General features: G+C 43.6%; 1 protein-coding gene across 1 annotated transcript in view; it reads right to left on the reverse strand.

Moving 5' to 3' along the window:
- Positions 1 to 4493: 4493 nt before the first annotated feature.
- gatad2b (GATA zinc finger domain containing 2B) overlaps positions 4494 to 14803 on the reverse strand; it is a 52545-nt gene continuing 42235 nt past the window's right edge. Inside the window, exon 11 of the mRNA XM_017430697.3 lies at positions 4494 to 13335. Within this exon, the coding sequence (XP_017286186.1) occupies positions 13199 to 13335 (137 nt within the window). The 3' untranslated portion in view covers positions 4494 to 13198. The remainder of the gene's footprint in view (positions 13336 to 14803) is intronic.

Genomic DNA, 14803 nt, shown 5'->3' on the forward strand with positions numbered 1-14803 from the left:
CGGCCCGGAGTCAAACATGTATGGTTAACTCCTGAGTTGCCGAGCGGGGAATGTGCTGACCTCTCCAGCGTTGTTCCTCATTTCTTGCTGACACAAAGATTGTGCTGACTTTCTTACAGAATGTGGATTTTCAGGCTGCGCCTCCAGTTTCCAGAACACGGTTTATCACATCGATGAAGAGAGATCCTGTTGATCTCATCCTCCTGGCTCCTCCTGTTTCCACCGACCATTCCAGAGTTGACTAGCGAAAAATCAACATTCACCTTATTGTGTAACCAAAACCTTAAAAGGTAACACTATACTGCAGACAGACCAGTTCAGCACCCGGACTCTTCTGCTGTGAAGTCGTCCTGCTGAGTTGAGGTTTAGGATCGTCTTCCTGAAAAAGACATCTGGATTGGAGTTAAAACCTCTGTTTACTTTTCTGCATTGATGGTGCCTTTCCATGTGTGTAAGCTGCCTACGCTAGAAGCACTAATGCACCCCTATACCATCAGAGAGGCAGTGTTTTAAACTGTGCGCTGATAACAGGCTGGATGGTGCCTGTCCTCGTTAGCAGGGAGGATGTGACAAAGACACCAGCTCGCTGTGACCCTGAATGGAAAAGTGTTTAAAAGGCAATAGTTGGATGGATGATTTGTCTGACCACAGAACAGTTTTCCATTTTATCTGGGTCCATTTTAAATTAGATTTGCTCCAGAGAAGATGGCAGCACTTCCAGTTGGTGTTTATATCCGTCTTCTCGAGCTTTAACCATCACCTGTGGATGGAACAGTGAGCTGTGTTTACAGACAATGATCTGTGGAAGTGTTCCTGAGTCCATGCAGTGATGCCCAGAACAGAAGACTTGAAGTTTTTATGTTTACTATGATAAGATTTGCACACCACTCGTTTCTGTTTTTATTTACATTTGACACAACACCCCAACTTTCTCGGAACTGGGGTCGTAATAAGGGTCCGGACCGTCGGTGCACTCTCACTTAAAGGGTGTTTAAATTACACGCCGGGTGGTTTAAACGTCGGGACATATCGTCGTAAATTAAAGTTCCAGTCTCGAATCAGTTTTCTGCTGTCAGTCTCTGCAGGAGGACGGGGAGGTTTGACTCTATGACCTCTCATCCACGATATATAGTCACTGTGGTTCTGTAGGTTTGGAGAAGACGTGTGGGAAAAGGTGGTGGGGGGATGAAAAACATGTTTATTGTAGCTTTGGACTAAGCTGTTTTCGGGAGGAACAGTGGATTATCTGTCAGTGTCCTTGCTCTCCCAGTCAGCACCTTTTAAAGTGCTGCTTGAAGAAGTATGTAAACAGCCTGGCTCTGGTCCCCCATCCCCGGTCTCCCAGCTGCTAGACTTTGGACAGCCTCACCCGTCCTACAAGGTGAGAAATGGAGCAGAGATCCAGGCTGTAACAGAGCTCAGCTGACTTGTAGCCAGTTTCAGTTTCTGTCTGTGCAAACGTGCGCTGGGAAGGCATTTTCCCGGCAGCGCGAACCAGAGCTCACGGTGTCGCTTTCACTTGGCCTGGTTTTGTTTTTTTGTCCCCGTTGGCAAAATGTTTTTCATGAGCCACTGGGACAAAACCTAAGAAAATGCGCAGGAAGCAACTGTTGTTTGAACGCCTGCAACCGATCGACTGTTTGGCGCTAACCCAACTCCAAGTAATCCACGTTCGCCAACGCGAAACCGCCGACTGCTCAGTCCATTTAACAGACACCGAGCTAAAATGTGGCGCGGAAGTAGCCGAGAGTCGTTCACAACACATACTCTGAGGGCGACGTGTCCCGATAATTTGAGAGACTGAGCATAAATCATTGTCAGTGATGGACCAAAATGGCTCCAACGTGGTCATTTCAACATAAGACGATCTTAATGTGAAACTCATAGAAGATGGTGGGTGATATGCATTCCTTTGAGGAACGTCAGGCCTGGACTCTGAGCTTCAGCTTCGTTGTGTCATCATGTTGAGCAGAAGCTGGTGTAGAGTCTCAGTCATCCAGGACATGGTAAATTTTAAAAAAAAGGGTTCAAAACCAAGAACAACAGGACTATTCAGTCTAGCTCGAGCTGTTTTTAGTTTATAACCTTTTGTTGGACGTCCCTCCTGTGTTTTGCATGTTCTCTGCAGACGGGTGTGCTGCGGTGCAGCACGAGGAGGCTGGTCCTCGTGGCAGCCCTGTGTATAAACACAGAGAGAACTTTATGTTCCATATGTTGAAAGCCACGCTCCACAAAGGGGAAGTCCCGCCCACGGTTACACAATGTACCCGGGGGCCAGGCAGTTGTTCTTCGATGAGCTGGTTTCATTCACCCTGCACACGTCACCCCGCCGCTGCACACAGACAGCTTTGGCTTTAGAAATGCCTGCAAGGCATGGAAATCTGCTGATGTATATCCAAACAGAAAGAACTAAAGGCTAAAAGGAACAAAGTAAAGTTACACGTAACACAAGTAGCAAGATGTTAGCTAAATGTTGCATAACTCTAGCGAGCAGGTAAAAAAAACTAACTAAATAAAAGCTAAAAGTAGAAAAATACTAGTTAAAAGGTAAAAGAAGCAAAATGTTAACTAAAAGTAGTAAGTTTCTAGCTAAATGGTAAAGGTAGCATAATGCTAATTAAAAGCTAAAAGTGGCGCAAAAAGAAAATAAGTTTGCTGAAGCAGATTTTTAAAAAGAACTGTTTTTGAAAAGATCTTCATGCATTACTATAGGGACATTTTTGTAAATGAAGTGATTTATTTTTTAAAGTATAAAAGTTATAAAAACCGCAGCTGTAACATTCTGAATGACCTGAATATTATGATTATCAAGAAGTTGTTTTGTTGTGAAAAAAGTGCAAAAGAAACAAAGGATGAAGAGAAACGGGATCATTATGGAGTTGAATCGACAGTCACACAAGAAGACAGGAGGACACGTTATCGGGGTCTGATGGGACAAACTGTCCTGATTGTTGTTTTTATTTGTTTTTATTCATTTGATACCTGTTAATCCTCCTACACCAGCTAATGCTTAGGCCTCTGAACGCCAGCAAAAATAGAACCTCAAATGCTATTTCTGGGCGATGAGTCCCAGTTAAACCTGTCCGCATTCAAGGAATAAGTGGGCAGGAAGTTTGGGACATCCATCACTGAAATATCTTCTGTGGACAGCTGGAGGCCCGGCATACTGAGCTCACTCACAGCACAGCAACCCACGGCTGCTCTGTACCTCGAACAAGCTGAACCCTTGGGTTGAACCACGACCAAAACAAACAAAAAAAAAACTACCCACAAATATGTGTGTACGAGTTTGGGAGGGTGATAACAGCTTTTAAAGGCTAGCTAGGAAGTTGTATTTCTCTGGAACAAACCCAGCAGCACTCAGAAAAACAACAGATTGTGAAGGCAGCCAAAATAGTTGAGAATAGCTGATGGTCTTGAATGTCTGTGAGATGAAAACAGAACAGAAAAGGTGTCACCCTCTCTCCTGGAGCCTTATCGTCATAGGGAATAACTTTTAACATAAAAAACAGCTAGTATTTTTTAAAGGAATGCATATCACTTGCTAGCTTTTATGAGTTTTAAACCAAGACTGTCTTAGTTTGTCTGAGTTTCTGTTTTCTGAAGTGGGTTAGCTGTGGCGGCCTTCTTCATAGGTGTCGACTCCCAAAGTTATTCAGCTGTAGATGTCCATCCAGACTACTTCAGGGGGTGAAAGACAAATCTCCAGCGATGGTTCACGAAGCCGCCGGGTGACAGCCAATCCCTGACCCACCATCATCAGGAGGCGGCGGCTGCTGCACACCTGCAAGGTTTCAGACACGAGAACACGGAGGGAAAAAAACACAGAGACGACAGAGGCAGCGTCCTACAAAGGCCACGTTGAGAGGCAAAACAACTGAAATGGCATGTTCAAGAAGTCCTCCCAAGTTCTGGTAAATCAGCAGCTTCCATGACCCCTGCACTGCTGCTGAGCGTTGGTTAGTGCTGCCCCCTAGTGGTTAGAGGTCTGCTTGGTGCTTAAAGTGAAGAGGACTTCCTGCTTCATGCTACCAACTTCTTTCTTTTACCATAAAATCCTAACTTTTATTAGAGGTCTAGCATTCCTTGAAGGAATGAATATGACCCTTTTACATTTCATGCCAGAGCTTTGGTCTGAGACCATCTTGTGTTAAAGTTGTAGCCGTTTTAATCAAACATTAAAAATGTCTGACAAATTTCATGGCGATTATCAGAACACACATTATGATTGACTCTCAGCTACTACCGTGTCAAAGTTTTGCTCAATATCTGTTAAATTGGGTAAATTATGCCATTATTTTTGTGTTGGCCAATGTCCTTATTTCCTGTTTGTTTCACAATAAAGTTTTTATTCCATCTGTATTCTCAAATACCAGAAACAGAAGCAGAGGGGTGAATACTTTTACAAGCCACTGGCCCTTGCAGCAGAAGCTGATCCAGAGGACTGACGGGCATCAGAACAGACCGATTTAATGATGTCAAACTTTGAAGCAAATTGTTTCAACCTTTATTAAACATAGCTTGCAAGAGATAAATATTACAAAGTTATTTCCTCCAAAATTAGCTTATTTTTTTTCAATCAATGCATAATTGTCAATCAACTGGCAGTATTCAAACAGCATTATTTTTCTTTTACTTTTTGAAGATAGTTAAATATCAAGTATGTGCAAAAGGTCAGGATTGATGTTAGCAAAACAAAATGGTCTTCGATTCGTCTCTGATGTTTGTTTCAACATTGTCACCACTACGCAAAAAAACAAAAGGAAAGAAATAATAATAGTAATTAAAAATAAAAGACTTCAGACGTAATTTGATCAACCTGATTTTCCAGTAAACTTTTCCCTGCTTTAGCAACAACTAATAGGAGATAAAGCTGAAAGGTACGGGACCACGTGTGTCGGATGCTGGTGTTGGCAGGAGAGGTGCTCGCCGATTCATGGCGAGCCGTTTGCGGGTCCACCTCGCCGCCTTCGGATTCTGCTAATCTCGCCCCGACCTGGGCCAGGGGGGTTTTGCCAGCTTGTGTGTGTTAGGTGCTCCACAAATGCCTGATGTTTCGAAAAACCGAAGGGTCACAGCTGAACTGCCCCACAGAAACGATGCCGTCTTGGCGGAACAGTAAAAAGCGGGACGAACAGCGAGTCCTGGCGGGTTCAAACCGAGGCAGGTGGACTTCTTTTCGACTCGCTCCAAGGAGCTTTTTCCAACTCAAACTGAAACGTGTGGCGTTCCAAGCTTTAAAAACTGCCAAACTCGCATGCAAATCACTCTCCCTCCTGAGGATCCTTAGGCTCTTTGATGGTCATAGGCGCTTTGATCACTTGAATAAAGTTGAAACCAGTGTATAAAAAACCACAACTAAGGAAGGATTTAACTGGATTTAAAGCCGTATGCTTTCTTAGGTATCGCCAATCAGCCAATCACATGGCAGCACCTCTGAGCCTTTAGGTGTGCAGACGAAGACGACTTCATGACATTAGAAGAAAGGGGATTGAAGTGACTTTGAGTGTGGCGTGGTTGTTCTGAGTGTTTCGGAAACTGATGATCTGCTCAGGTTTTTACACACAACCATCTGTAAGAGAATAGTCCAGGTAGTGACATTTATGTGGATACGATAGAAAGGCAACAGTATTGTTCCACTTGACGCCTCCAACCTTGAAGCAGAGGGACTCCAGCAGCAGAAGACCACACTCCTGTCAGCTAAGAACAGGAGACTGAGGCTGCACTTCTTAAAGACTCACCAAAACTGGCCAATAAGAGACTGGAAAACCGCTGCCTGGTCTGAGGAGTCTGGACTCACTAGACTCCAGTGTCCCCCGCAGGCACCAGATCTCAGTCCAGTCCAAAACTTCACGTCACGTCGATATGGACCAGTCTCAAACAGCTTGCTGAATCAACGGCAGGAAGAATTAAGGCTGTTCTGAAAGCAATGGGGGGGTCTGATAGGAGCAAGGTGGCTGAGTGAAAGTTGAATCCTTCACCTTCACCTCCAAAGCTCACTTCTCTGTCCGAAACCCTCATGGTGCGTTTCCCTAAAAGAGTGTTTGTAGTTGTCTGTTTAAAAAGCTCGGAACTCCACGCTTCTCAGTTTGAACTGAGAAAGTTCCTCAGATGAGAAGCAAAACATCTACAAAAGAAAAAAACAAACAAAACAACAAAAACAGCCCTGCTGCCTTTGGTTGAACCTTCGAGGACGACCGAAAACCTTCACGAGAAACCATCCTGTTGGGCAGAGGTTCGATTCATCACTGTTTATTTATCAAGCCAACATATTTCTTAGACTTGCTGCTCACAAATAACATTCGGGAACCAACGTTCTCGTTTTATCTGCCTGGACGTGACAGCTTGTAGCTTTAAGGAGGAGGAAAAAAAACGACCCATCAGGTCTGAAACCATCAGTCGCCTAATCTGTCCGTTCAGACTGCAAACGTTTCGTCTGAATCAGTGAACACCTTCCTGCGAACTTTAAATAGTCCAAAAATTTATATATATATAAAAAAAATAAAATTAAAAAAAAAGCATATGCATCTAAGCGAGAGCACATGGGCGGGTGGGGTCAGAGAGGGGAATCCCTAACATTTTGCACATTTGTTACACAATAATACACAGTGATCACAAAACAAAATGACAAGCTTCACAATATTCATGGCTTTTTGTTTGCTTTTCTACACAATGTACAACCATTTTATTTATTTTTCAGTTCAAGGGAGGAAAAAAATAAAATAAAATAATCCCCCCCCCCCCCAAAAAAAAAAAAAACAAACCCAAAAAGGTTTCTGTACAATAAGTCATTATTACTTCAAACCTAGCAAATATCGTGTCATTTATTCAATACATTTAGTTTTTTTTGTTTTTGTTTTGTTTTTTAATTGCATTAAACAAAAAAAAAAAAAAAAAAACGAACTTCGTTGAGACGTTGGAATAAAAATGACTTCGGAAATCTAAAGACCTTGTATCTGAAAGGAACCTGCAAGTCCAAATACAAAGGTGTGGGGATGCATCTGCGAAAAGGTATGAACGGGTTTTTGTTTTGTTTTTTCTTTCCTAAATTTGGCAGCAGAAGTAGAAGTATGACAAACAGTGTTAAACCATACGGTGGCTGTAAAAATATACTGCAGGCACTCAGTATCTGGGAGACCATAATCGCTACAGCTGATTCTCCAACAGGAACATGGAAACAAACAAAAAGCTTGTGATTTGTAAACTTAAGCTGAAGCCTCTGAACGTCATTTGAAATCACTTCATGGTCCGAAGTCGTTTGTTTCAGGCAGGTCTGGATTACTCAAGTGCCACCAGAACACATCTGAAAAATAAGCCCAACGAACTGGTCCGACCGCGGCGCGCGGCTGCTAAAGGAACAGCATTTGAGTTCAAAAAAAAAAAAAAAAAGGAGGGAAAAGCTTTAAGTTGAGCCTTTAAAGAAAAAAAAGAGCTGGAGTAGTCTCTTATTTGAGTAGCAGCCAAGTTGCTAACATTTAGTAGTTGTGATTAACTAAATATCTAACCAGTTGTAGCTTCACTTTGTGGGGAAGTAAAGGCTAACAGGACTGAGCTAACGGCTAGTCTGAACGCAGCTCAGGCTAACGGCAACCGCCGCCATCTTGAAACTCCAATCTTCCGAATTTCATAGCCGTTACATTTTGTAAACCTTCACACTTTTGTTTGAATCACACTAAACGGGTAGTTTGGTGATTTTTTGAAGTGATGTTCTATCAAATAATATCCCATCAGTCAGAGCACGTTGATGATGAAAAGGCTAGGCTAACAGCTAGCCAAACAATGGCTGGATTTATGTTGTTCTTCGGCCTTATGAAACAGCTGTCTGGGAAAGAACGCAACATTAGCTAATATTAAACCTCTCCACTTTTGCGTGGTTTGTTTAATTTGTCACCGTTTCCTCAAGCTTCAGAAACACTACATGAATGTCCCGGCTCCACGGCAGCCTCAGCACCTTCGACACAAACACAGCCCGTCTGTGCCCCACGCTCCTATATTTGCCTAGTAACAGATGTTCAGTTAAGAAACTAAGCAAATGTTAGCTAATGGAGCACTCGTTTTTATGTCGGTTTTATAACCTAGAAAAGCATTAAAAGGCAAGGCTAACAGTTGGCTAGCGGTTAGCCTAGCCTAAAGGACGGTTTTCGCCCCTTTTCTTCATACTCTGAGCTTTACGGCTGATAAAATTTTAACCACTGACAACTATCTGACAGAACATCACTTCCAAAATGACTAGACTATCCGTTTAAACAATTATTCTGTAAATTTTCTTTTAAATCGCACCACCAGTAGCAACCTTTAGTGATTCCGGGGCACGAAGGGATGAAGGTCCATCAGGAACTTCGTAATATTTCTGCTGAAATGGCCGCGGAAGGTGAAACTAATGGAGGTCTAAACATTTATAAAACAGCACTTGTATGAGCGGCTGCCCGATATCAAAGCAGTCCACTTTGCTCTCAGATTAGCCATTAGCTCGTCAGTCCTGTCGGATGTAAAATGTCCATCGAACGAGGCTGAAGAACCAAACTACGACCGGTAAGATATACAGAAAACCTGGCTCAAAATGGCTGACGTATTCCTCGAACAATGAATAGAGTGGAACAGAAAAGAAAAACACTTCATTTTAAACACAATTACTGCTAACTTCTACTGTGGAGAAGTTTGCTATTCTTATACTGTATCAAATGCACCAACTGATTGGATTCAAAGTACAAAAAAAATGACTTCTAATAGGAAGTTTTCTTTATTTTCTACCATTTAAGAGAAGCAAAAACGTTTCAGCTGTTTTCTTGTTTTATTTTATTTCTTTTTTTTTTTTTAAATACGTGTCTTAGATTTTTAGATTTTGCAGAATAGTCTCCAGCCATGCTGAGCTGCTTCACTTCGACTTAACAGTGTTCAGAGCCCAATGCCAGTATCTTATGTGATAAAGATGTCTACAAATAGAGAAATTATTTCTGCATTAGGATGGTTATAGCTGGTAATACTGTACACACACACACACACACAAAAACAGTCATAAGAGGAGTTTTGAAAGCATAGAAACTGGAGTTTGAACGAATCGGACTTAATCTGATGCTGAACTAATCCAATTAACTCTGAGGGGAAAAAATGGCTGATTCTATATAAACAATAACTGAAAGATTTAACTGGATTGAAATGAAATTGACTTAATTTCGTTCATCTTCCCCGGAAAGTGACCCGAGCAGATTTTTGTTAGGATGCAACGGTACTTAAGTAAAAGTGAACTTAACGGAAATCTAAAGTAAAGACTGAGACAAACCAAATACTGCAGCGAGTGCGGTCTTCGTGGAGTGAAGTGAGTCCAGAGTGTGTGTGACGGTGCATTCAGGCCACTCCGAGGAAGTTTTTCAGTTTGGGATTAAACTCAAAATGCTATTTCACGAATGAGTCAAAAATGGTGGAAATAAAACTCTTTTCGCCTACAGCTGACATATTTCGTAGCGACTTTATACCATAGAATAGGTTTTTGATAATAAAGACATTCCTTTGTCGCCTAAACGTTTCTGGTTTAACACCTGAAGTACGTTGTAAAAATTGAAGATGGCCAGATTTGGAGCAGCTGAGGAAACCGAGGACCCTCGCCAACGTTTGAGACACTTTGGGAGACCCCCGTGTCGGATGCAGTCCCCACCCGGAGAGACGCTTCCTTTATTGTGAAGGACTGAAGGGATTTCTGCAAGTTGCCCTGTTGTGATCGCCATAGCAACCTCGAACAGATCCAAGAAGAGGCCTTGAGCTGTTCTATTGTGGTTTATCTCGATAAAGTGCACCGATACTCTTACCACGAGGATAAAAACAGAAGTAACATTTCTGACCTCAACTCGAAACCAACGGGAAAAAAATGCCCAACACGTTTTCATGCGAGTGACCCTAAATGCACCGTCAACTGAGCGCGAGTCAACGAGCAGGACAAACATTAAACGGTGACCGTTTCATACAGACAGAAACCAAAAAATTAAAAACTAACATTTTGTAGGATCAACAGTTTTTGGCCTGAAGAGTGAAGGAGTCTTCCAGTGCTGGTAAGTACGCTCGCCCACGTGTAAATGATCAGTCTGTGGCACGCCGTTTCAGTTGACTCTGGATGTCCGATAGCTTAAGCGGCCCCCCCACTTTAAAAACCGTTCATCTGCTTGCATCCAGGTGAGACGAAGACAGCCCAGATGACGCAGTAACAGATGAAGTCAGAGCGAAGACTCCGTGTTAACCTCCCACTCAAAGTGAACTCACAGCCTCGGCTTCCTTCTGTGTGGAGGAAACCGCATTCCAGAAAAAAATACTGCACATCGACTGAACACTGCTTGAAGTACCTGAGCTGCTGCAAACTGAGAAGTCAGTGCTGTTAGTACGGGGCTTGTTTAACCAAATGGTCTGGACCGTCTTTCGTCTTCCCCCGCCGTCCCTACAAGAGCCGATTCATGGTTTCCGTTTCCCCTCGACTGCGAGGGAGGCCCGCGTGACATTTATCGTCGCCGCGTGTCTGTGATGGCCCTCCGGGTCCTCCTGCAGCCGACAGCCGTACGGAAACAAGACGGTGCGACCAGACTGTGTGCACCCAACAAACAAAAAGAAAAAACAGGCGCCCTGATAGGCCTACAGTTAAAAGAGTTGGTGCCAAAGATCCACTGGATGAGTAACAAAACAAAACAAAACAAAAAAAATCGAAAGTACAACGACGGATAGAAGGAGAACAAGATGGCTGCACGTTTCGAGGAGATTCGCCGTTTATGACATTTGGACTTCATTTTGGGAACTCGAAAACAAAAACGGGGTGAAATTTCCGCTAAAACAAAAACTCAACTTCTTTTCTTTTTAAATTAGAGAGTCGAGTTTGTCAGGACGTTATCGCCACCTTCTGGACTGGTCTGGGAAAGGCTAGAAGACCAGCGAGATGGACCAAGTGCTTTGGGGGCGTAAACCATCGGATGACCTCGCATCGACTGGGCTCCGTTGGTTCTGTGCAGGCGGACGCGGAAACCACGCAGAAGCCTCAACTACCATGACGGATTTCTGGTCCCTGTCCAACGGTTCCTTAAATTAGAAATCATCTACAATAAAAATAAAATATATTAAAAAAAAAAAGCAGTTTGCCTTCACTTTGTGAGCAAACTGCTGCGTGGGAAACAAAAACGAGACGCCAGTTAAAGTTGAACTCTCCGCAGATGTGCTGGTTTGTGTTGCATTATTTGACAGTGTCCCGCTCACTTAGTGCCCCCATGTGCCAGGAAATGGATGGAGATTGTCTACCAACGAAGAAGAAAGCACAGCGGGAAACCTCCGTGCTGTGCTCTCGCCTTGATGAGGTAATGTGAGCCGTTCTCCAGCAGCGTCTACTGTACATACGAGCTGGGTCGATCTTATTACACCGGGCACAATGGGGTTTTGGGTCCAAACAATTACAAAAAGGTCAACAATGAGAAAGTGAAACCACTCACCGACCATTAAAAAAAAAAAAAACTACAAAAAAATAACACACTGATGCATTATACAATAGTGAGGACATTTCAGCTGACTCGCTGCTTGGCCGTTAGCCAACATCCAGACCTTAGTAACTTTCTATTCCAACATTGTTTCCTTTTTTTTTTTTTTTTTTTTTTTTTTTTTTTTAAACCAAAAACAAAAAAAAAAACAAACGAAAATTTCCAAACGGAAATATGAAAAGTGCTCCTCTGGAGTGAGGCAACTTGTGTGCAGATCGTGCACACAATGATTGATCCATGTCTCTCCCGTAAAAGATCCAAATTCCTTTATTCTCTGAAGCTAGGTATCTATACACAATCCATAGAGATATTTAATAGTTTCTGTTTTAGGTTGATTATTATCGTCTCCGGGGGGTAGGGGGGCTAAAACCTCTCAGGTGTGCCACCGATTCATTAGGAGACGCCGCTCAAGGTAACAATAAAATGAAGGTGGGGGAGGGGAAGAAAAGAAAAAAAACGGGATGTAAACCTAACAACCTAAAAACCAAAAGACAAGAAGCCAGACTTTTTAGGTTTCCGGGTACAGAATCTGCAATCTGGACTTTTAATGTTCTGTACAATCTCCAAGAACAGCTCGTGTCAGGAGGGACTGCTGGGACCAAAAGGTTTGCAGAGTGCATACTGAAGAGGCGTCGGGATGGAGGATGGTCGCACGAAGAGGCTGCTGGCGCGGCGCCGAGATCTCCGGACCAGAGTCCTGTGGTCCGCTCTGCCCCGGCGGTCCCCCAGGACGGACGTCGTCTGCGACACGAGAGGCCGGGGGCGGGGGTGGGGTAAAACGTCCCGATGAAGGACACAGCAGGAGCGTGGGAGAAAGTTTTCCGAGCTTCGGTTTCATGCGATTCTCTTCTGTACACGTCTTCGCCCTTTATTTTCTTTATTTCCCCCCCAGCCAGTGAGTTCTGATGGTGGCAGCTGCCCTGAACTCCAGACTGAGCGCGCCTGTTTCAGGATGCGCGTTGGTGCGACCCCCCCCTCCGCTGAGATGAGGGCTCCGCTCTCACCCCCCGCCCTTTACCACCCCACCGTTTGAACGGCACGCTCTTTTCAAGAGCGAGCCGTTCATTTTTTTTTTGTTGTTTTTTTGTTCGGCGCGTTTCACTTCGTCAAATCCGCGTTCGCAAACGTAGCACTTTCCCAAAGTTCGTAGTTCATTTTTATGTTGCATAGCAACCAGAGTGCACCCTGTTGATCTTTTTGTTGTTGTCCTAACTAAGCTTTGGAATCGAGTAGAGAAAAAATTTGCAAATGATCTGAGCAAACCCTACAATGACTTCCTGTCTCTACTCGAAGTTTAGAATACGACGATGGAGAAATAGAAACATTATAAACATTATAAAGGAAGAAAACAAAAGAAAGCATAATGAATAATACTAATTGGAACTTAAATGGTAGTTGCAGGTATAATAGTGCTACTACCTGGGATTATAAAAGGAATTATAGAAGAAGAGAATTTCTGCTATAATAAGAACGACTGAGATGCACTGACAGTTTGTGTCTTTGTCCAGCTTGGTAGGTTCTCATGGGTTGGTTTCAGGTAGGCACACGGACAGGCACTGCATGCGATGAATTGTGGGATGAAATATCGTCTGATTTTTATTTTTTTTTTCCGGGGGAGGGGGAGGGCGAAGCGCGTCAGAACTGGGTTGGCGGGCAAACCGAGCCGGCCTGTGACGCGCGGGAAGGATCAGCAGGGCTCATTTCTGTCCGGTGATGGACTGCGATATGGATCGAGGCGGGATCATGTCCAACAGGTACTCTCTCTGCCGGTCCGCTAAGCTGGAGGTCTTATGGGCTCCGACTGCGGCGGGATTCAGGTAAGCGATGTTTAACCCTGCGGGGAACAAAGCGGACACGTTAAGAACGGGCCGGGACGGACTTTTACTTCGCTCTCGAGACGATCCACCTTCCAAATACCAAATACTGACAGTGCTTTAACACAGAGAGGAAATTATCATTTAATCCTGATGGATTGGTATTAACGGTTCCTGCTTTTGTGCTAGCAGTAAAAATCAAGAAAAAAAAGCATATTGCATAAATGTTCCAAACTGATTTACATGATGAGTGAAAGAAGTATTTGATCCCCTACAACTCAACCAGAGTTCTGGCTCCTACACACTGATTATGGCCCATGTGGCACGCTGATTAATCAAATAAAATGACTGTTTGTCACCCTGAATCTCACACCAGTCTTTGAAAGATAATATTGCAAGATCTTTGCCTCATGAGCATGAGTGAGAATGATGATGGGAACAGGACTACAGTCACCAAGGATCCACGGTTCTGATGGGTTAAAATCCTGCAGCATCCCCCTGCTCAAGAAAGCCAACGTACAGGCTAGTTTGAAGATCATTAGGAAATGTCGAAATCAGGGTGTTCAACCCTGGTCCTCGAGGGCCACCATCCTGCAGGTTTTATTTGTTTCTCTGCTCCAGCACACCTGATTTGAATCAATGTGTGATTACCAGGCTTCTGCAGAACATGAAGAGGTGATTTAACCTCTGAATCGGGTGTGTTGGAGCAGAGAAACAAGGAAAACATGCAGGATAGTGGCCCTCCAGGACCAGGGTTGCCGTGAGACCAGCTCTATCAACTCGACCTGCCGCGTTTGGAGGAAGAGAAATGCCGAGCATGACCAGAAGAACGCCATCCGCAGGGTCAAGCACGGAGGTGGAGTCATTATGCTTTGGGGCTGTTTTTCAGGCTGCATTGAGGGGGGCCAAAGAATAGACTTTAAAATCCTTTCTTCCCTCAAGACCGAACACTGAAGATGGGCGACGGATGGGTCTTCCAGTTTGACGACAACCCAAAATAAGTTGCAGAGGCAACGAAGGAGCAGCTAAAGAAGAAGCATGGCGAGGTCCTCGCCGGTCCCCAGACCTCAGACCTGTAGAGCAGCGGTCCCCAACCTTTTCAACTCCACGGACTGGTTCATTATCAGACAGTGTTTTCACGGACCGGCCTTTAAAGGTGCGGCGGATAAATACAACAAAATAAAATGATACGACCGACATGAAAACGAGTATTTTTAAAACATTGCAGCTTTGTTAGTTTCGTCCTGGTATTGTGCTATCAACATGAATAACAGCCTCTCCTCCCCCTGATGTTCTCTGTGTTTAAACATGTTCTTTAGAATAAGATACACCACAACTATACAGGTGCTGGTCATAAAATTAGAATATCATGAAAAAGTAGATTGATTTCAGTAATTCCATTTAAAAAGTGAAACTTGTATATTATATTCATACATTACATACAAACTCATATATTTCAAATGTTTATTTCGTTTAATTTTGATGATT

The sequence above is a fragment of the Kryptolebias marmoratus genome, linkage group LG5 (assembly GCF_001649575.2).
Source record: "Kryptolebias marmoratus isolate JLee-2015 linkage group LG5, ASM164957v2, whole genome shotgun sequence".
In the NCBI taxonomy this organism is placed as follows: domain Eukaryota; kingdom Metazoa; phylum Chordata; class Actinopteri; order Cyprinodontiformes; family Rivulidae; genus Kryptolebias; species Kryptolebias marmoratus.